This window comes from Squalius cephalus (genome assembly GCF_949319135.1).
Source record: "Squalius cephalus genome assembly, chromosome: 6".
Taxonomy (NCBI): Eukaryota; Metazoa; Chordata; class Actinopteri; order Cypriniformes; family Leuciscidae; genus Squalius; species Squalius cephalus.
In genome coordinates this window covers 42,718,932-42,740,543 of record NC_137127.1, presented here as the reverse complement: position 1 = coordinate 42,740,543, position 21,612 = coordinate 42,718,932, and the positions used below count along the sequence as shown (strand labels likewise).

At 41.5% G+C, this 21,612-nt stretch overlaps 1 protein-coding gene across 1 annotated transcript in view; it reads left to right on the top strand.

Annotated features, from left to right (window-relative positions):
• cdon (cell adhesion associated, oncogene regulated) overlaps positions 1-21,612 on the top strand; it is a 41,661-nt gene that overhangs the window by 5,302 nt on the left and 14,747 nt on the right. The window contains exons 2-9 of the mRNA XM_079874617.1: positions 13,127-13,266; positions 13,445-13,723; positions 14,522-14,668; positions 14,766-14,909; positions 15,190-15,480; positions 15,905-16,174; positions 19,460-19,743; positions 20,374-20,548. Coding sequence (XP_079730743.1) covers positions 13,194-13,266; positions 13,445-13,723; positions 14,522-14,668; positions 14,766-14,909; positions 15,190-15,480; positions 15,905-16,174; positions 19,460-19,743; positions 20,374-20,548 — 1,663 coding nt within the window. The 5' untranslated portion in view covers positions 13,127-13,193. The remainder of the gene's footprint in view (positions 1-13,126; positions 13,267-13,444; positions 13,724-14,521; positions 14,669-14,765; positions 14,910-15,189; positions 15,481-15,904; positions 16,175-19,459; positions 19,744-20,373; positions 20,549-21,612) is intronic.

Below are 21,612 nucleotides of genomic sequence, written 5' to 3'. Positions count from 1 at the left end.
AGCTATTGGCCATAGATGGTGAAATGAAATGATTTAGTTTTATATAGGTGATCTAACTTGTTAACATTTGTAACCAAAATACACTGTTGCTTAATTTTATGAAGGCCAATGTGAGTAATGTTTATGATGGATTTTCAATATATTGCCCTGCCCTCATTCCTTGCAGACAGGACAAATGTGGTCATGCGGTGTGGCAAGCATACCGTCACACTGCATACTTAATCAGCCTCATTCTGATTAGAGGAACCACCAAACAAATTTGAGGTTATTTTTAATTGCGACGTGACGTCTGACTTCAAATAGGATAAAGGATATTTCATAGAGTTGGAAGATTTCATGATGGTACATTTCACCTACCATAACTGTAGTGATACTGAGTTGGTCCACCACCCGGAATAATTGCCTTTAATCCCTGAAGTCCAGGTCTCATTAGTTCGGGTTAGCTGACAGCCGCCATCCTTTTTCAAGAGCCATAGGAACTGGAGAAGGATTACGGCTGGCTGCTAAAGCTTTGCTGATGTGATTTAAGGCCCTGGTAGCGGTGATGGATACCGTCCAGCAGCTATGTACATCGGGTGAATGGTATATCTCACAGGTTTTGCCTCTCGCTCAACAGATTGTAACAGATTAGAGCAAATTTTGCTCTAAAAAGATGATCCTAACACAATGGAATTCACTAAACGGAGACGCCAAGGTCGTCTCCCACTGGTCTGAGGCAACAATAAGAATTTGTTTCTTGTGATTCATTGCCCATCATAGTTTTAACGTCCTTGGAGTTAAACAGAAAATGTAGACCCATCCTTAAAATCTACTCCTTAGATTTGACACATAATTAATTGGCATACTAAACAGAAAAGCTGTACCTTCTGCTCACCTATGAGCTAGATATCAAAATATTTTTCTCTTCAGCTTTGTCATTACAACTTTGCGTCACTGCAAATACAAAACTAATATAATTACGACTTTAATCGAGAGCAAAGAAAAAGTTAATGATGGACAGCGACACAGTCTATTAAAATAGTTTAGCTTTCAGAGCTAAACATGACTAAACATGTTTTTCATTAAAGAATGCCTATATTTTCACTAATCTAATTTTATTTTATCAGATTGTTCAGTTTCTGTGACATCTTACATTGCTTTAACAACTTTCTTTAGTGAAATTTCCAAGCGCTGTTGCTATACCTTTACAAAAGGACACAGTTCTGTTTTGTTTAAGAAACCACTTGTGTCTTTTCAGATTAGTTTGACAGGTATTTCTAAAAAGAAAAAAGTTATAAATTCAAAATAAGCATGTTTGATATTTATAAAATGTGTTCATTTATTTATTTATTTTGGACACTTATTGTGAAGAATGCATTTCTCATCATTATTTAACTATGCACCAATCGACTTACAGAGAATAAGTAGAGAATACTCACACGTGGCAATGCTTGAGATGAATTTCTAAACTGTTCACAGGAGAGCCCTGACCTTGTGCAGAATGTAGGAGGGGTTTTCTGCATCCTCAGCACCTTCCTGTTTTTAAGATTATTTTCTCTGAGACTTCCTGAACTGACCCTTCTTCACCAGCTCCTGTTCTCAGTCCAGCCCCGCGAGCAGTCAGAACCCTTTCTTGATTTTCTTTCAACTTGTTTAGTACCAGCCCAGCCACACCACAGCTTTCTATTTCAAACACTGCAGCCCATAAGCGACATCTGACATGGGTTTTCTCTACAGCTCAAGCCAGGCAACAGATCAGCAGGACTATATTAAGGCAAAAGCGGCCGTGGCTGGCTCCCCCTTGCTCCTGACAAACAGACTGTTTGTTTGGAAGGTCCGCATAACTGGCAGATCAGAGCCTAAGGCACTGTGGGTACTACTACTACTGTAGTTGCCTGTGGTTGCAAGTGCCATTTTGAGCTTCGCGATGCGGGAAGAGGCAGCCCCTCTGGGGAACAGAGTTAAACGGTCATTTATAGTCTTTTCCAACTGCTTCAGGAAACAGGAATTAATTACAGGGGTTAGCCCAAAGAAGGCCCTGCATTGTTACGCCTCTGACCCATCTATTTAGTACAGCCCAGATTAGATTAAGATACAGAATGGGAGATGCATAATATTTATGATTCTGAGACAGACACCCTCATCCATTTGTACTCTGAATGAGGCCTTTTATAAGCTTTCCCCATCTGCTGAAACCAATGTGCCACTACTGTCCTCCCAGTATTCGGAAGGTGTATTGCAAATGTACCGAATGCAAGCTGTATTATTAATATTATTATTTTGACATTTAATGAAGGTTATGTTATTGGCACCAACTGATGCCACTGTCCAGAATCTGCTCACACCTCCAGGTTAAGAGAACGGCTGAAGCCCAACATGATTGAGAGTTTAACAATCTGACATGAAGCCAGTGATAGCAATCCAGAGAAGCATGTTTGTTGAACTCGCACCACACAATTTGTTTTGTTATTTTGGAAGCGCTAGAAAACATGACCCCTTGGCTTGCAGAGGACTACAAGACAAGCCAGATAAACATTTAGACAACCTAAATAGATTCAGTCAGAGGCGGTGTTTGGAGTAGATATTTATTTCAGAGCTCTCAAGCTTGTACATACAAGGCAGAGAGTTGGCCTTATGATTTTGGGGGGGTTTCAACACACTCAGAAAGAATAATTCAGTCTTCACAGCCTCTTAGATCTTATTTGTTTTTGTTCCAGGAGGATAATTTTTCAATTTGGAAAAAGCAATGGTCGAAAAGGCACATTTCTATACCCTTAGCCTAATCAAATATTTGTGATGAATCTTGGTACAATTACCGATATATTAAAGCTGATAGATAATGTATTATTCCCTTCAGCTGAGACACTTCAGATGCGCACTGTTCATCATGATGGTTTTGAATATCTTGAAATATTATTGGAATCACTTTGAAAAGGAAAATACAGTTAAGTTTAACATGTGCAGCGCAAGTCTGTCATATAGGCTACATAAAATTATAATGAAAACACTTCTGTAAAAGAATGTTGTGAATTCTTTGTTCGCCCGTGTTTTAGCGAAATGTTTCGGGAAGAGCACATCCACACCTTCATGACTAGCACAAGTTGGCTTGTGCATTCACACCCTTTTGTGCAGATTTAAGTTGTAATATTATATTTATGTTGTATAATTATCGGATTAATCTCACATAGAGATAATCTCACATAACTTTAAGTTAATTAAGTTGAAGTTAATTAACTCGGTAGTAAAGAGCTCCAGTTTGCCGGTGGGATCATCTTTAGATTCAGCAAACAGCAATGCACATTAATAACTATTGACATATAGGGGCATACATAACATTATAAAGAGAACAATATTTAAAAAAAACGTTGCAAATTCTTTGGGTTTAGTTGCCGCGTTTCAGCACTTTGTTTTACGGGAAAAGCGCATCCACAAAACTAGCACGTAATTAGTTCACTTGTGTATTTGCGTCATTTTGTGCAGATATAAGTTGTAATATTATGTTAATGTTGCAGAATTATCTGATTAATCTTATATAGGTTTCGATGAGTTAATTAACCTGCTAACATAGCACTTCAGCTTCATCGCTTGCAACTCAAACGGCAATGCCGTTATTTGAAACAGTAATAATAATTTGAGAACAAAAAAAGGACTGATGCATTATTAATAATAACTAGCACCTTTTTTGCATATTATTTTCATAAACTATATGGTTTAATTAAAATCTTAATCATTTTAATTATCCATGGCACATGCAATTAATTTTTTTTTCTACGTGTAGTCCAATGACTTTTGAAAATTTGAAAGAAATTTGACCATCAGAGTGTAAAATTAATCTTACACTGGTTCACTATAGGCTACTGCTGTATATGTTTGATTTATGTTGAAGTGCTTTGGACATGGCTTTTAATGGTGAGACTTTTGCTTTTGTAATCAGGCTCTCAAAAATTATATTAAAATTTGGATTTAGATTTATCAGGCCAATATATCGGTTATCGGCTTACAAAAATAAAGAATTATCGGTTGTTTTTATCGGCCAAAATGTTCATGTTGGTGCATCCCTAGTGAGTTTACAGTACATGTCTACTTATGAATTTTATCTCTTACAGTCTTGGGTCTTGGGCCAGCATAAATTTTAGGGTGACGTTCCTGATTTTCCAGTGATGATTTCAAGTCCTGCTGTCGTCTTGTTTTTGTTTTGTGCATGCTCTGAATTGCAGTTTCTAATATATGTCCCTGCCCTGTGAGTGCTTTTGGTACAAGGCCAAAGACCTATCGTCGGGATACTGTGCAGGACCTGTTATGGATGGAGAGGTGATGGAATCCAGGAGGGCGAGGGAGGACTGAATCGAGAGAGAGAGAGAGAGAGAGAGAGAGAGAGAGAGAGAGAGAGAGAGAGCTGAATCGAGAGAGAGAGAGAGAGAGAGAGACTGAATCTAGAGAGAGAGAGAGAGAGAAGAGATATGCAGACATTAGATGGAAAACCACTAGCTGCCTCCAACTTTTCTGCAGCCTTTGTCCTATTGAAAATGGAAGTCTGTCTTTAAATTTGCAAGACATTTAAATTTGCAAAAGAGTATGTACAGAGAATGCAGTACAGTCCAAATTCAAACCTGCATTTCCCACATGCGCAACCACAGCTCAACATGGCTGGAACATGTGCAGATAACTAGGCCACAGGTCTGACATGTTACTCTTTTCTCAATTCAAAGCTTTTGGAATTTGAGTGCTTGGCATCTACTAGAGAAGTCATCTAATGCTCTGTTGACTCTAACCTCCACACATACACACTTGCTCTCATCCTCCACTGCTTCCCTGATGAATCAGACACTCTTGGCACAGCCTGCCTATCAACTTTGTCTGTCAGCATACCCTCTGGGCAGACAGAACCGCTGTATCTCCTGTCTCTAACATTCCACCTCTCTATTAGAATTACCCTTCCTGTGTGCAAACGTCCCCTCGAGGGTTCTGAGTAGCTGTGAACTCAGCTGGAAGGATATTCTTTAGCTCCCACAATTCTGTGGGTGTTGTTAGCTATGTGCGTTGCTTTGCCACAGTTTTGGCTGTGGCCTTGTGTGGTGGGATACCCTGAGATCCATTTCCAGTGTCCGAGACGACCCTATTGAGTTTCAGTCCTCTGCCTAATCCCTGTTGTTGAAAACCTTGGGAAACAGCCCCCCTTACCTCTGCACCCCTCCTCCCTCACCACCTCCCTTTCCACACTACCTCCCCCTTCTATTCCCAGGCAAACAAGACGCCACAGAACAAACTCCAATTAAGAGGGTTCTTCTGTACTGTACTGAGGCTAAGGGTCTCCCTCCCACCCTGTCTCACCGGGTGATCTGTGTGCAGAGTGTTTGTGACCAAGGCCAAGCAGCCCGAGGCAGGAATTAGCACTGTCTCCCTGGTCTGAGGCCTGGCACTCATGGGAAGAAGGCGGAGGTAGACAGGGTTGTTGCTTCTGAAACCCCCCCGGGAGGAGAGAGGAGGGAAGGAGATGTGTGTTCTTGGTAAACAGTGCTTTGTTAGAGGTGACTGTCTGATCCCTGGGGCCTCTGTTCTCATTCCTCTCTTCTATCCTTCCATCTTTCCTTTCTCTGTTAACCACACCGCGGTCTCCCAGGCTGTGCCCTGTCACCCCACGAGTATCTCACCCCAAGGTCGTCCGCACTTTGTAGACTCTGATGTGATTTCCTGTCAACAGAGAAAATTTGTGTTTTATGGCTGGGGCCTGCGAAGTAGCATCAAACTCCTGACGTAATGGCTATACACACATACATGCTGACCCACTCTTTTACAACGCTAAAGAGAACAGCTAAAAGTTAACCTCTGTTTGCCTTTTCTTTGGTACTGCAGCCTTTTAATGATAGGCACTTCCTAACTAGTCTGATTCCCATCTCTGTTCACTGTAAAAGAAAGAGCAATTGCTCCAATTTTAATGCTTAGTACCTTACAGATGTCTCTGACTCTCTCTCCTGTTCCTCTTCCTCTCTCTCTTTTTTTTAATAATGTCTGCTCCCTTTAATCACTGCTCAGTTCAGAGGCCCAGTATTTCCATTCATTAGTCCCATCTGCATGGCCTGGAGCTGCCCTCATTCCTGCCACTTGGACCAATAGTAGCCTGTTTTTAGCCCCACTCGGGCCATCCATACTGTGCCTTGTTTCCCACACACTCAGTCTCTCAGTCCTTCTCCATCTCCTGACCTATCTTGCTTGCCAGGTCTCTCTGATTGCACCAAGTCAATACATTGTACTGTCAGTTGACTGGGAGGATTACAAGCAAGGTTCACATAGTATGAGTTTGTCTGTCAGGCATTATCTGGGGGGAATGAGTTGAGGTTTGGCAAGTATTCACCTCCTGATGAATCCCTTTTTTTCCCCACTGGCCCTCCCTTCCTCACAGCCCTGTTCTTCCTGTCTCACTTTTTTTGTCTTTCTCTCGCTGTTGAGGGGCTTACTTCATTCATTCTCACCTCTCTTTTTGTGTCATATTTTTCTTAGTTTATTTTTGTAACCTCTGTGCTGCTTTATTTGTTCTCCTTCACCCCTCTCTCTCTCTCTGTGGAATGTTTGGAGAGCGACTCCTCTGTCAGTGTTTGTGGGGGGCAAGTGTGGACAGGTTTAGGATATGGCAGAGTATCAACCTCACCACATAGGGTCAGATCAGACTATCAGAAAAGATATTCACTCACTCTTGTGTTCTTCTCCTGCTTTCATGGTGTCTTCTGTTCTCTGTCTTTCGGTCTCTTTCTCATTATGGTGCCCCTCATGTTTTTGCTGCTTTGTGTGTTCTATTTTTGGTTATTTCCTGTAGTCCCTAAAGACAATAGCCATACCACTTATTTTTTTTGTTTCTTAAGACAAGCATTTGTGTTCCATTTTGTTAGTCTTCCACTGCTAGCTTTCTTTGTTTCCTTGTGGTGATGTTCAGGCCTCCAGTTTTGTTCCAGTCGTGACCTGTTCTTTAGAGCCTTGTGGGGTCTTTTGTCCATGTTTATTCAATATGACAGGAATCTGGGCAGAGGACACACCGAGCACTGCCTGCAGAGAAAGACTCATCTATTCCCGTTAACACCTTTTTTTTTATAGGACTGCAGGTGCCACTTCCCTCCCCCTTTACACACACTCACACACCTAGGATTTTGTCAGAATGTTTATATTCCTTGCTGTCATCCTGTGTCATTTTCTGCTTACACTGCATCCATCTTGCTGCAAGAGTACCCAGCATTCCAGCAGACTGTTATTCCAGAGGCTATGTGTTACATACAGATATGAGGGTATCAGAGCCACCTTTTATTTCCAGGTATGCTATACTACACTTGAAATAATGTCTGGAATAGTCTTGGTAAAACTGTAGAAAATATAATTTTTAACGACAGATGCTTTTAGACATCCTAAGGAGATGAATCTGTACTTTGGCTCATCTCAGGTATGACCCTGGACTTACTCCCTCATTCCAGAGAGAAAACAGAAAGGAAAAACAGTTTTTGCTCTGACAACTGATAAGGATAGATTTACGATCATCAACTGCCTGTGGGTTTGCTGAACTGCTTTTGGATCAAGCTCTCTGGAAGCCTCTCAGAAAAGCACTCAGTGTGTGTGAAACTTCTCTTCTGGCTTGAGAAAGTCCTGACTCGAGTTTGTAAATGCAAAAACAGAATGCAGAGAGGCATGTCTGAGAGGTCTTCCACAACTTTTGGAGACTCTAGGGAAGCAAACTGACCAAAGATCTGTCCCTGTAAATCAAATACCCCTACTGACCAGCATATGTTGCGTTTTGGGATGGGATGGGATGCTGGAGGGCTATTGTCCCCACTAGGCTTGATATCTAGCTTAAGAAAATACTTGTCAACCAGCTTCACAACCTAGAGAAAACGGCATGCTCTTGCCCACTAGCTTGACCAATAGCCAACCAGCCTCAACCAACATGGAAATTCATGCTAGTCTTAGCTTGTCTCTTTTCAGCACAAAAACTCTGGACATCAGCTGTGTATGATTTACTAACAGTAACACTACCAATATCCTTAATCTTCAGTAAATTGTTTAATAGAGCTAATCAAGAAGCTAACAAGAAGATTCCTTGTCTGTTAGTGTTTCAGTAGAGGGCTGCTGGAAAATCAAGCCAAACGTATCTTCTGATGGTGTAATGATATGGTTTCTACTAGTTGGTCAGAGCTGGTAATTTATGGTTATTAGCTGTTCCATACTTTTAGGCAGGTTCTTCCAGCAAGGAATGGATGGCTAAGAGTAAAGCTTTCTCAGTAATAGGTTAAAGAACTGCATTAGCAAGCATTCTTGCTCGAGTCATCAGTAAAGTGATATTACATACAGTGGGGAGAACAAGTATTTGATACACTGCCAATTTTGCAGGTTTTCCTACTTACAAAGCATGTAGAGGTCTGTAATTTTTTATCATAGGTACACTTCACCTGTGAGAGACAGAATCTAAAACAAAAATCCAGAAAATCACATTGTATGATTTCTTAAATAATTAATTAGCATTTTATTGCATGACATAAGTATTTGATCACCTACCCAACCAGTAAGAATTCCGGCTCTCACAAACCTGTTAGTTTTTCTTTAAGAAGCCCTCCTGTTCTCCACTCATTACCTGTATTAACTGTATCTGTTTGAACTTGTTACCTGTATAAAAGACACCTGTCCACACACTCAATCAAACAGACTCCAACCTCTCCACAATGGCCAAGACCAGAGAGCTGTGTAAGGACATCAGGGATAAAATTGTAGACCTGCACAAGGCTGGGATGGGCTACAGAACAATAGGCAAGCAGCTTGGTGAGAAGGCAACAACTGTTGGCACAATTATTAGAAAATGGAAGAAGTTCAAGATGACGGTCAATCTCCCTCGGTCTGGGGCACCATGCAAGATCTCACCTCGTGGGGCATCAATGATCATGAGGAAGGTGAGGGATCAGCCCAGAACTACACGGCAGGACCTGGTCAATGACCTGAAGAGAGCTGGGACCACAGTCTCAAAGAAAACCATGAGTAACACACTACGCCGTCATGGATTAAAATCCTGCAGCGCACGCAAGGTCCCCCTGCTCAAGCCAGCGTATGTCCAGGCCCGTCTGAAGTTTGCCATTTACCATCTGGATGATCCAGAGGAGGAATGGGAGAAGGTCATGTGGTCTGATGAGACAAAAATAGAGCTTTTTGGTCTAAACTCCACTCGCCGTGTTTGGAGGAAGAAGAAGGATGAGTACAACCTCAAGAACACCATCCCAACCGTGAAGCATGGAGGTGGAAACATCATTCTTTGGGGATGCTTTTCTGCAAAGGGGACAGGACGACTACACCATATTGAGGGGAAGATGGATGGGGACATGTATCGCGAGATCTTGGCCAACAATCTCCTTCCCTCAGTAAGAGCATTGAAGATGGGTCGTGGCTGGGTCTTCCAGCATGACAACGACCCGAAACACACAGCCAGGGCAACTAAGGAGTGGCTCTGTAAGAAGCATCTCAAGGTCCTGGAGTGGCCTAGCCAGTCTCCAGACCTGAACCCAATAGAAAATCTTTGGAGGGAGCTGAAAGTCCGTATTGCCGAGCGACAGCTCTGAAACCTGAAGGATCTGGAGAAGGTCTGTATGGAGGAGTGGGCCAAAATCCCTGCTGCAGTGTGTGCAAACCTGGTCAAGAACAACAGGAAACGTATAATCTCTGTAATTGCAAACAAAGGTTTCTGTACCAAATATTAAGTTCGGCTTTTCTGATGTATCAAATACTTATGTCATGCAATAAAATGCTAATTAATTACTTAAAAATCATACAATGTGATTTTCTGGATTTTTGTTTTAGATTCCGTCACTCACAGTTGAAGCGTACCTATGATAAAAATTACAAACTTCTACATGCTTTGTAAGTGGGAAAACCTGCAAAATCGGCAGTGTATCAAATACTTGTTCTCCCCACTGTAAATAGGTTAATGTTTGTAATTCTCTTTGTTTGTTAGCCCCTTGCTTCCATCTGCAATGTTTTCCCTTTGCCCTTAATCTTCTCTTTTGATGTGGCCTGTATGATGGATATCTTCAGCAGGTATAGGGGACTTCCCTTCCCTTCCACTATCAGACATGTCTCGGCACTCCGTTACCCTCTCTCTCTCTCTCTCTCTCTCTCTCTCTCTCTCTCTCTCTCTCTCTCTCTCTCTCTCTCTCTCTCTCTCTCTCTATACTTATATCTCTGTTATTGAAGGCTCTAGACTGATCTAATTCCCTGCTTGTCTCTCTTGCCTGCATTTAGTTGTAGCTGCCTGTCTCTCTCTCTCTGATGGAGGACAGCAGATATCCTGCAAAGTGTCTCTCTGCCCTGAGCCTAGCACATACAGGCGGATGTCAAAAGAAAGGCACAAAGATAAAACATAGGAATGATGCTTGTGTTTCCTCGTCATGCCAGATCTGTTGTAGAGATAGCAAGAGGCACAGCGGTACTCAGATATCTCGATCCAGGGTTATACTTACCCCTCCAAGGGTACATACCATCACCTTCTAAGCATACACTCGTACACATGGGGCGATGTTGCCCATCTTTGTCTGTGTGTTCCATTTAAGGCTGTCGCTATTGTTGTAATTATATATTATTATTCTGGGAGTGAAAAGATTGTTTCCACTGATGGCATAGGGGCACTGCAGAGGGCTTGTTGGGACTCATGGACAAAGTCATGCTTCACTTAGAATCCTTGGGCTGAAGAACCATGTACACACACGTTTATAGCACTTCATACACATTTACTCTTGAGATCTGCTTAATTTAGACTAACTTTTCTAAAGTTTCTATGAAATTTGTGTAGATTACAGAAGTGTGTAGATTTATTTAAGGCCTGTCTGTCTTGCTCCCCTCTTGCCTGTCGTGGTGTATTTTATGTTTGTCAAGTGCAGACACACTCCCCTTTTCTCACCCTGCTTTTTGGGGTGACCCCAAGGGGTGGGGCTATGGCTGGCAGACACCCGCTGACTTTTTGCTCTCCGGTGACCCTTGACCTCTGGTTTAGAGGGGGCGTGAGCGGGAGGCTGGAAGAGTTTATTATTTCCTGTGTTTCCTACTTCGTCTTCCTCTGAGTGGTCCCGCGGGGGGTGGGGGAGATGATATGTATGTATATGTTTGATGCTTTGGTTTTTAGGTCACATTGTAGCTAAAATGCATGTTGGGAAGGTAGGTTCATTCATAATGCAACTATTAACTAGATTTTTACATCCAACACTCATCCAAATCATGCGTCACAATGTTAAGGTGTTGTGGGTAGTTGACAAGGCGTTGCAGTGTGGTTGCTAATATGTTCTTGTGTTTTTTAGCACAATGCTATTAGGTGTTTGGGGTGCTATGAATGATTGATAGGGAATTGTTATGTGGATTGTAGGGTGTTATGAGTGGTTGCCAGGTGGTTGACAAAAGAGCCCACTCCCTAGTTTGGTCTCAAGATATAGCCTAACTCGTGCTTCAGTCTAAGTTTATGGGACTTTTTATTGTTTAATTGATAGGACACTTATTCTCAGCAATGTGCATAATTTGAGCTATCATGTCTTTTGCACACTATAAGAAATAGTTGCTAATAATGATGCTCGTCATAACAAGCACTGCTAAAGAAAAATGGTGAAGAGAAATAAGCCAGACAGGAGAAGGTATTAGTACGCTTGAGTGTGAGTAAATTTGAGCGTGTGTGTCCTGTCACAGACCTGTTCAGCTCTAGTGGTCTCACCCAGACATCACTCCTTTAATTTGACCCAGTCGAGTGGCCTGTCCTTTGGGGTGATGTTGGGCTGGGCACAGAGCCCCATGGCACCCACAGTATGAATATCACAGCTGGGTGGCCATTGTCCGCCAGCCCCTGGCCCAAACTACACTCACAGACCAGGAGCCTGTGATCAAAGGCCCTCCGGATTAACGCAGCCCAGATACAGAGGACCGGCTCTAGGGGAGGGATGGGTTCAAAAGCAAAGAAGAATGCTCCTAATTACACTCCTTTCACTCTTTTCCGTGTCTCACCCTTTGGGTGCTCCCCTTGTCTTCCTTTTAGGGCGTTTGAGATTGTGAGTGTGTGAACGCCATGTGTAGACTCTTCAGGCTACAGTGAGTCTGTGAGAAAGCAGTGCACTGTGACAGGATAGTGATATTAAGAGTAGACCACAAGCAGATCCCTTAAATGCAGTCCATCAGAGATGAGCAGAAACGAAGGGGGCAAAAGAGAGGAAGGGAGAGGATGGATTGTAGGTTGAGGATAGGTGGGGGACATAGAGGTTCAGGAATTTCTGTTTCATCAGAGAAGCACTTTGTGGGAATGGGTAATAGATCAGCAGAAAGAAATTTCTCATTGGGGGAAGTCTGTGTGAGATAATGGCTTGTATAAGGGGATGCGTCATAAAGATTATTAAAAGTATTATTGTTTAGGATTAACTGAAAAATGTTTGGTGTTGTTATTCCCACAAGCTGAATCTCTCAGCCAGCTACAGATGAAAGATGAAAACAGTGCTACTCGATATCTGTATAAAGAGTAGGCCTATATGTGGGTAGCTTTAATTATTGGTGCTTAGGGTTTGGTGCTTACCATTTATTACCATTTACCATTTGGTGCTTACCAATTATTGGTGCTTACCATTTGTGCTACAGTCATGAATGTTACATTAATTTGTGTTTCTTTTTTAAGAGACGTGTGCTATGACCTTTCTAAGTGATCAGACTTGCGTTTTTCATCTGGTGAACGATAATATAAAAAAAAAAATCACAGTCTTGCATTGGAAGGAGCAACCTAAACCATATCTTGGGAGAGTATAAGTATTGTAAAGACCCACAACACCCTATCAGCCACTTAGTTAGAGCAACCTCAATTTAATATGGACATTGTTTTATTAGTTATTTTGTTCATTCTTTCTACATGCATTTTTTATTGTTCTTTCTGATAACATAAGTTCTCACAGCTCTTTATGACACATTTTATCTGATTTAAATACATTTTATGAAGACAGTATTATGAAGATTTTCCTCCACAATCAAACACAAAATGTGGCAAAATTCTACACATTCTATGTTTGGCTAGTAACTGCCTTTGTTGTCATTAACCATGTTCAGCCTTTTCAGTCATCGTATTGGCCATGAATGTTTTTTAATATTTCTAATTTGTCTTTATTCATTTCAGGTGTGGAGTGTGTGTGGAGGGGGTGTGTGTTAGGCCCCAGGTTAGTGCACAGAGGTGAAACAGCGTCATGGAGGACGGTGGCCTGAGATTATTGTCCGCTGTGCTGTGTGTGTGCCATACCCTCCTCCTCAACTGCCCATGTGAGTAACACACACACACACAAAAAATGGTAGCACACGCCTATGTCGAGCAATTGGAATTGAAACCACGTACAATGGTCCAAACTAGTCTTCTCAGCTGGTTTGAAGGAATAATAATTATGGATTATGGTCTGTTGATCTATTTCCTTTCTTTTCTTTCTCTGTCTGTCTTCTTCAGCTGTTCTGTCTCTCTCTTTTCGTGTGGAACCTCTCTCTGTGGTTCAGAAGCAAGGCGGAGCGGTCCATCTGCATTGCACGGCGCGTCCAGCTACAGCCAGACTCAGCTGGCTATTTCAGGGTCGACCACTAGACCCCAGCCACCAGTCTGGAGTGGAACTTAGTCCAGGCTCCCTCTCACTGCCATCCCTCCAACCGGCTTTCACGGGCTCCTACCAGTGCATGGCTCACTCCGAGACAGGCTCCATCATCAGCCGCCATGCACGAGTGCTCATTGCAGGTAGGCGCATATAATCATAGTATGCTGACAAATACATTCTCAGTGCAGCTGTAAGAGCAACACTCCTACAAGAATGCACTTCAAAGAGGTTGCTGGTGAAGAAAGACAGGAAGTATCAGAAGGCGGATTTCTCGAGCCATTAACACTGTTAGAATGGCCAACCATAGATGAGTGTTGGAAGGGAAGGAAATGGGTCTTTCTTTTCAGTCTGGCACTTATCCAGACACCTCTTCAGCAGTATCCTTAATGAGCCCAGGGTTTTCCTGTGTCGTACTGAGAGCTGATGCCGGGAAGGGCGACCTATCGGACGCAACCCCTCTGCGTTCGACCCAGGGTCTGATCAGGGTTGCAGATAAGGCTGCATTATTCAGTGGAAAGCACATGTTCTCTGCCAATCACAATCCAATATAAACACCTCATTGACAGAAGGTCTTTGTGTGAAGTGCTGCTGCTATGAATGAATATACCAGTTTATTACACAGTTCTCACAAATGTTTAATTCTGATTGGTCAGTTGCCACATTTTTGGTTAGATATTTTGTATAATGATTGTTGAACTTAATAATTTACCATCTGTGCTAGTTTCCTGTCTGTCATATAATGCCACAGCTTCCTTCTACTTAAAATCAATATTTTGTTCATTGTTGTTCATGTTCATTTATTGGTTTACTTCATAGGTAGTCATCTAAAAAGCAGGATAATGTTCAAACAGCTGGTCATCTCACAAAATAAACCCCTTCAGAGTTCTTTTACACTTTGCTGTGAAGTGATTGAGTACTCTTACGGTTTCTTCATTCAGATATTGAGGAGTTTGCGGAGACCCATCGGAGATCATTTACTGTAAATAAGGGAGACACTGCTGTTATTGAATGCCCACTTCCTCGCAGCAATCCGCCTGCTCTGCCACGCTACCGGATACGGGGGAAATGGCTGGAACAGTCTACAGGTACAGACGAGACGGCCTCAAATGCCAAACCCTTCAGGAAGCACATGAAGATACAAATGAACAATTCGAAAGTTTGTTTCTTTTGTCTATTTTTCAGATGAGTATTTAATCCTGCCATCCGGGAACCTTCAGATTGTGTCAGTGTCTTCAGAACATCAGGGCATGTATAAGTGTGGTGCTTATAATCCTCTAACCCGAGAGACTCAAGTAGAAGCTCATGGCACTAAACTCATAGTCAAAGGTTGGTTGAGCAAACTCTATTAGTTTTTTCTCTAAGTATCACAAAGTTTTGAGAGTTTAACATCTGATTTCCCACATAGTTCATAGTTTTTATAAATTATGATGCTGTAAAAATAAGCAGCTATATATTCTGAATGTTTTTTTTTTCTGGATGTGTACTGTAAATTAAAATTGTATGTAATATATCTGAAAGAATGAAGAATTATGGATTTAGTAGAACAATCTTGCAAATATGATGGGAAGATGACTAATAAAACGATTGCATTCTTTCTTTCATGTAGATTCAGAAGGCTCTTCACCTGTAAGGATTGTCTATCCCATCACCCCTCGCAATCTTACAGTGGACCAGTCTGGATCTCTGACCCTAGAGTGTGTCGTATCAGGAAGTCTTTCTTCAAAAGTCAAATGGTTTAAAGATGGGGCGGAGCTTTCATTGAGCTCCAAATGGATGTTGTTGCATAGAAACCTGGTTTTGAATGACATTCAACTGAGTGATGGAGGACATTATTGCTGCTCAGTTCTGACTGACCGTGGAGCTGTGGTCAGTTTCAACTACACTGTGAATGTGCTTGGTAAGGAAATATTATTAGTATACCGTCATGTTACCAAGGTTTAGGGTAGCTTAATCCATGTAGTTCAGGTTCCTCTCAAGTTCCTCAACTATTTTATTGCTCACTGCATGAAGGTTTTCAAATTTCCAAGTCAGAATTTCCAATTTCCTACTTGGAAAATATGCAATAAAATGAGACATTATGTAAAACTTGTTCATATTTGCTCAGTAATAAAACCTGTTTTGCAAATGTTTGTACAACTGTGCAACAAATGGAAGCATTGCCATTTTGTTTCTTTATACATTATTTCCAAACAATGAACAACAGAATGATCGGATGACGGTAATATTTAGAAGAAATATCCCACATTCCATCAGTAATAGTTCATGTGGAGTATTATTTCATTATGTGTATAATAAATCCAGCACGCTTCTCCTCTTTACAGCGCAAGTAAGCATCCTGCGAGGCTTGTCAGATCAGGCTGTGACTGTGGGCTCCTCTGTGAGATTTACCTGTGCTGCCAGTGGTAGTCCAACCCCCAAAATCACATGGCTCCACAACTCTGCCCCTCTCTCGTCGTTACCCCACCTTCAAATCTCTGGCCTCTCCCTTCATATATCTTCAGTGACGGTTCAAGATCAGGGAATCTACCAGTGCCTGTTTGACAATGGCATTAGCTCTGCACAATCGGCAGGAAGACTCAGTGTTCAATCAGGTAAGACGATGCTCCACTGCACTCTATAGCAACTACCCAGAACACCCTAGCAAAACCTTCTGTTCTATAATATAACTTTCCCAGAGTTTAGCGGCTTAAAATGATCTGATCGCAAACAGAGAAGTGAAATCGGGTTGAAGAGTCACTATAGACATTTCTGCATACCAGGGTTACAGTACTTTCACCATTGTAGATGCTCAGTGTGTCCCAAGTTCATCTGACTTTGTGATGTGAATGACACAATTTCACGTGCTTCAGTAAATTATTTGCGTTAAATGATTTTGAATTAATCGCATGAGTTAACTTTGACAGTCTAAATATATATTATATTAATATATATACACACACACACATTTAAAACAGTGTTTTACCAGCAGAAGATACAGGTTTACCATACAGTGAGTTGGGACAGTATATCCTTCCAGTAGGGCAGAGAGTTTAGCTGGAGTTTGGTTGGAGAAGGGGGAGTTGGGGTGTGTGTATTTGGCTGGCAATGAGAAGGCTGTGAGAGCGAGCTTTGTGCGTGCTGTTGGGGATAAGCTCTTGGACAGCGGAATGTAAGGAGTAACTACACAAGGTTATGACGAGGACCAGACCACCCAGCTGTCAACATCACACACAACTAGCCCTATATTTATTAATACACATCTCTCTCACACACAGCCCTCCCCTGACCTCCTCTGAGGCTGTTCCTCAGCCTTGTTTTGTGTCTCCAAACATGATTGATAAGCTTAGAGATATGCAGACTTCTGAATAGATAAAATATGAAGGAGGTCTTTTTCAAATGTTGGCTCGTATCACTTTTTTCCTGGCTCAGCTACAAGAGTGATTTATTTTGCACTGATAAAATTCAGGTCAGTGTAAAAGCAGAGTTGTTTATGTTTAACGGCAAGATTTGAGATAGATATGTAATCCGTAGGCTGCTGGAAAAGGAATAAACAGCATTAGACGTGATCCGCTATTTTGCGAAGGATGCTGATTGGACTTATGTTCTTAAAGACCCCATGAAATGTCTTGACGTGTACTGTTTAATTTCCTGTTCTTGACGTGGTTTAATTCCTCGTTGTTTTATAGGCTTTAGTTTGTCACAACCTTTGACAATGCTATTCCTATAGCCTTTCCTATTCAAAGGCAGACGGAGGGGCATGATCAATCTAGAGAGCATTTGATTGGACAGAAATGTGTATATGCCCCAGTGAACAAGATGAGTCATCAATATTTTTCGTTTGTTTTCCTAGTAGATAATTAAATCAATTTTAAGGCCTCCAATAAGCCTTCCTGGTGAGTTGGGATGATGTACAGCCCGAGCGCAGTCTGAGGCCTGACTGTTCCTCTCAAACTCGCTTTCTGTGTCTGTCTCTCCCTTGTAATGTTTATATTGTACCTGCGTGCCAATCATTAATGATCGTGCACATGTGAGTCACAAAGGAGAAAGACCTACTGTACTGAAAAAGAGACAAGATCAAAGCATCAGAACAATATTTACTGTATCTTACTTTCATTAGTGGTATTTGCTAAGGCACGCATCACTATTACTATTACTCATACTTACGGTTAGGGTTTTGAACAAACCCGTAACTTAAGTAAGTATAACCTAAGATTTGGCTCCAGTACTTTTTGTGCTATGGAAATGAGTACCTCATATTGACTGGTAGATAAAAGAGGTTGAAAAAAAAAATTACTGTGGGCCCGTCCCAATACCCACACTTGCAGTCTTTGCACTTGACCACTTGTTTACATACATGTAGCATTTAGGCCCAAGTGTTCAAGTAGTTGTAAAGACCACATGTGTGTAGAACTTTTGTGGAGATAGTGTGCATTAAGGGCACTGAGCCTCTGTATTGTCTGACCTAGGACAGTCTTGCACACATGCTCTTTCAAGTGGCCTCGGCCGCAACTCTGGGCATTGGGACAGGCCCATAGACTTATTTTGAAGGAGGAACCAGAGTCAGACCAGAATGCCATGACTTGGAGGTGAGCTCCGTACTCGTGCCAGTAAGCAGCTACACAATGTCCCAGCAGCAACCATGCAGATCACCCTAGCACAGGGGTGGGCAAACTCAGTCCTGGAGGGCCACTGTCCTGCAGAGTTTAGCTCCATCTCTAATCAAGCTATTCAATGTCTTCAGGATAACTAGAAGGCTATAGGCAGGTGAGTTTTATCAGGGTTAGAGCTAAACTCCGCAGGACAGTGGCCCTCAAGGACTGAGTTTGCCAATCCCTGCCCTAGCAACAGCCTGGCAACCTCAAACTGAGTCCTAGCATTGTTAGTATTACTCAAATTCTTTTCATTCTTTTTAAATGCCAGGTGTAAGACAGTGGCTTACCCTTAAATTATTCAGGGCTTGCCCTATGGCTCAAACAGGACATGATTGGAAGGTGGGTATGTTGAGCTGGTGTATTCTCTCTGGTATTTTAATGGCAGATGGTTGGAATGTGTGGTGGCTGGCTGCAGGCCCAGTTTGAGCTTTAGTGTTACTGACTCTGAGGCTGTTTGTTTTGTAAGGTAAACCAGTGCCACACACCCAACAACTGAGAATGAGAGACCCCAAGAACCAGCAACAAACCTCACCTCTCCTACAACTGCGACTACGAAAATTAGTCTGTACGGCTAAATCTGGCTCATTTACATTTGGACATTGTCCTTATGTTCATTAATGTGCATTGCCCCTTTTAAATAAATAAACAAACAAAAAAAAAAAAAAAAAAAAAACTGCTTTTCAGCTGTTTAGCTGGGATTATTCAGTTGCTATCTGACTCTTACTCTGCAGTGACTTGAATATTGTAATGTGTATACAACACGCACAGTGCACGGCTACTCAAACATAAAAGTAATCCACATGTGTGCAAGTTTATGTAAATCCAAGTTCACAAAAATTCTGTTCAGATGATCGACTGCCAAGCCAGTGTCAGAAACTAATGTTGCTTCTAAATAGCATGGATTACCAGAAAATAATTCAATGAATAATAGAATGTTATTAAACATTCCTTCGCAGCTTTTTTTTATTTTAATGCCAAAGTTGAAAATGTAAATGTTTCTGGTCTTGCATATTGCAAAGTACTATAGCTGTGTTGAACAATTCTATATACAGTACAGTACTGTGCTAATACTTGAAAGGTAAACTGGTGACACTTTTAATGTGATGTAGTTACACGTTACATGTACTCACTATAGTAATAACAGAAAATTATGCTTAAGTTCAAGCAACTAACCTAACTCTAACCATAACCTTTCCCTATAAGTAGTAAGTAGTTAATTGATATTACATTTTTATTCCTCTACAGAACCACAGTCTAGTTCCATGTCTGGGGTTCCAATGGAGACGCAGCCTTCTGTCCTCCCTATCCAGAGTGATGAGGGTGATGAACTGTTCCTCTCCATGGGCGAGGAGGGGCTTGGAGAAACTATAGGACAGCCCACTGAGAGAATCAACGACAAACCTACGCCAGAAGCACCAATCATAATCAGCCCACCGCAAACGCACAAACCCAACATGTATGATCTAGAGTGGCGAGCAGGTCGGGACTGGGGCATCCCTATCAATGCATACTTTGTAAAATACCGCAAGGTAAGAAATCACAAAGTATGCTCATATATTTTCTGTTATTAATGTTTTACTGATGTACTTCTTAAGAGGGGCACAAAATGTAGACTATTATTACCCCGTCAAGAATGACTGAATCTCGCTCCACCCTCTTCTTTTTCCTTGACGTTAGTTATAAGGTCAGATTTATAGCTATTAGATTTGAGAATGAGCACATACTCATAACAACGCCCTGTGCCGTTTACTGCAAAGTCAGTGCTAACACAATTCAGCAGTCTTTGCCAGCCAAGAGCGTTTTGGTAAGAAGTTGGTCATTTCCTCTTTAAAAGCCTGTGTTTTCTTCAATAATAAGCTCCCTTGACTAATAAAACTGCTCTGGTTCTTTTCAAGATTGCATTGGCAGCGCTTGTCACATTGGCTCAGGAATAAATGACATAGCTTGTGCTCTCAGGAATAGTTGAGTGGGTTTATCTTTTGTTATGATTCAGAGTAGGACAACAAGAAAGAAGTTACTGTTCTTTGTTGAACTTTATGTGCAGTATGTGCAAAGTCAAACACAGAATATGAGGGTTGAAACGAAACGGCCATGTGCTTGAGATCTCTGCATACGGTAAGACTGTTCCCTGATTGTGCATGTGCTGTATGTCCCTGTAGGTGGACGACATGGGGAATGTGGTGGGGAACTGGCACACAGTGCGGGTGCCAGGCAGTGAGAAGTCTCTGCCCCTGTCTGAGCTGGAGCCGTCCAGCCTGTATGAGGTTCTGATGGTGGCCCGCAGCGCCGCAGGAGAGGGTCAGCCCGCCATGCTGACTTTCCGCACTGGAAAGGGTGAGAACATATATACATAGTACTTTGCAAAAAAATATATACAATACTGTGCAAAAGTCTTGGGCATGTTAGTACAGTAGTAGTTTCACCAAAATATTTTCACACTGCCCGGCCAAAAAAAAAAAAAAAAAAAATCACTGTTTTGATTTAAATAAGCAAATGCTTAAGAGTCTATGATTGGATCATTATTGCAGTGATTATTATGTTTCTAGCATGTTATATGTTTGGCAACAGTTCATCTAACACTAATTTATGGAGTGTGTAGCTTTTCATTTCTTAAACCACCATGTAGGAAGACACATCATGGCCATATTCCAGGATGACAATGCCAAGATTTATCAGGCTGAAATTTATGAAAGAATATTTAGGAGGGAGCATGAAGAATAATTTTCACACATGAATCGGCACCTCTAAGTCCAGACCTTAAATTCATTGAAATTCATTGGGATGTGCTGGAGGAGACTTTACAGAGGGCTTGACTCTTGCATTGTCAACACAAGATCTTGACCAAAAATCGATGCACTTCTTGATGGAAAAAATGTTGTGATGTTATTTACATCAAGAGATGCAATTTTTTGTCATTATTTTTCTTCATTTGAAAGAAATTAATATGTTGATTAAATTGATCAAAAGTGACCGTAAAGATGTTACTTTATTTCAAATAAATTATTATTATTATTATTTTTATTTTTTTTATTCATCAAAAAATCGTTTTCACTATTGATAATAACAAGATAATTTGCTTACCAAATAGGCATATTGGAATGATTTCTTAAAGGAGAACTCCGGTCAATTTTAACATTGAGCTCATTTTTTTGTACATTTGGAGTGCTGTCAATACAGAGAACAACGACAAAAATCGGTGTTGCCTACACCGAGTTATTCTATTTTTAAAATTTGCACCCTGTTGACTTCAGTGGGGCAAGTACTAAACCTGCTTTTAGCCTCTTAACATCCTTGATGTGTCATTACAAGTGCACAGAAAATGTGAGTGATTCCATCTGAGTGAACACGAGTGAGTCTGACTGCAGTAGATGTGAAAGATATGTATAAAAATGATGTTA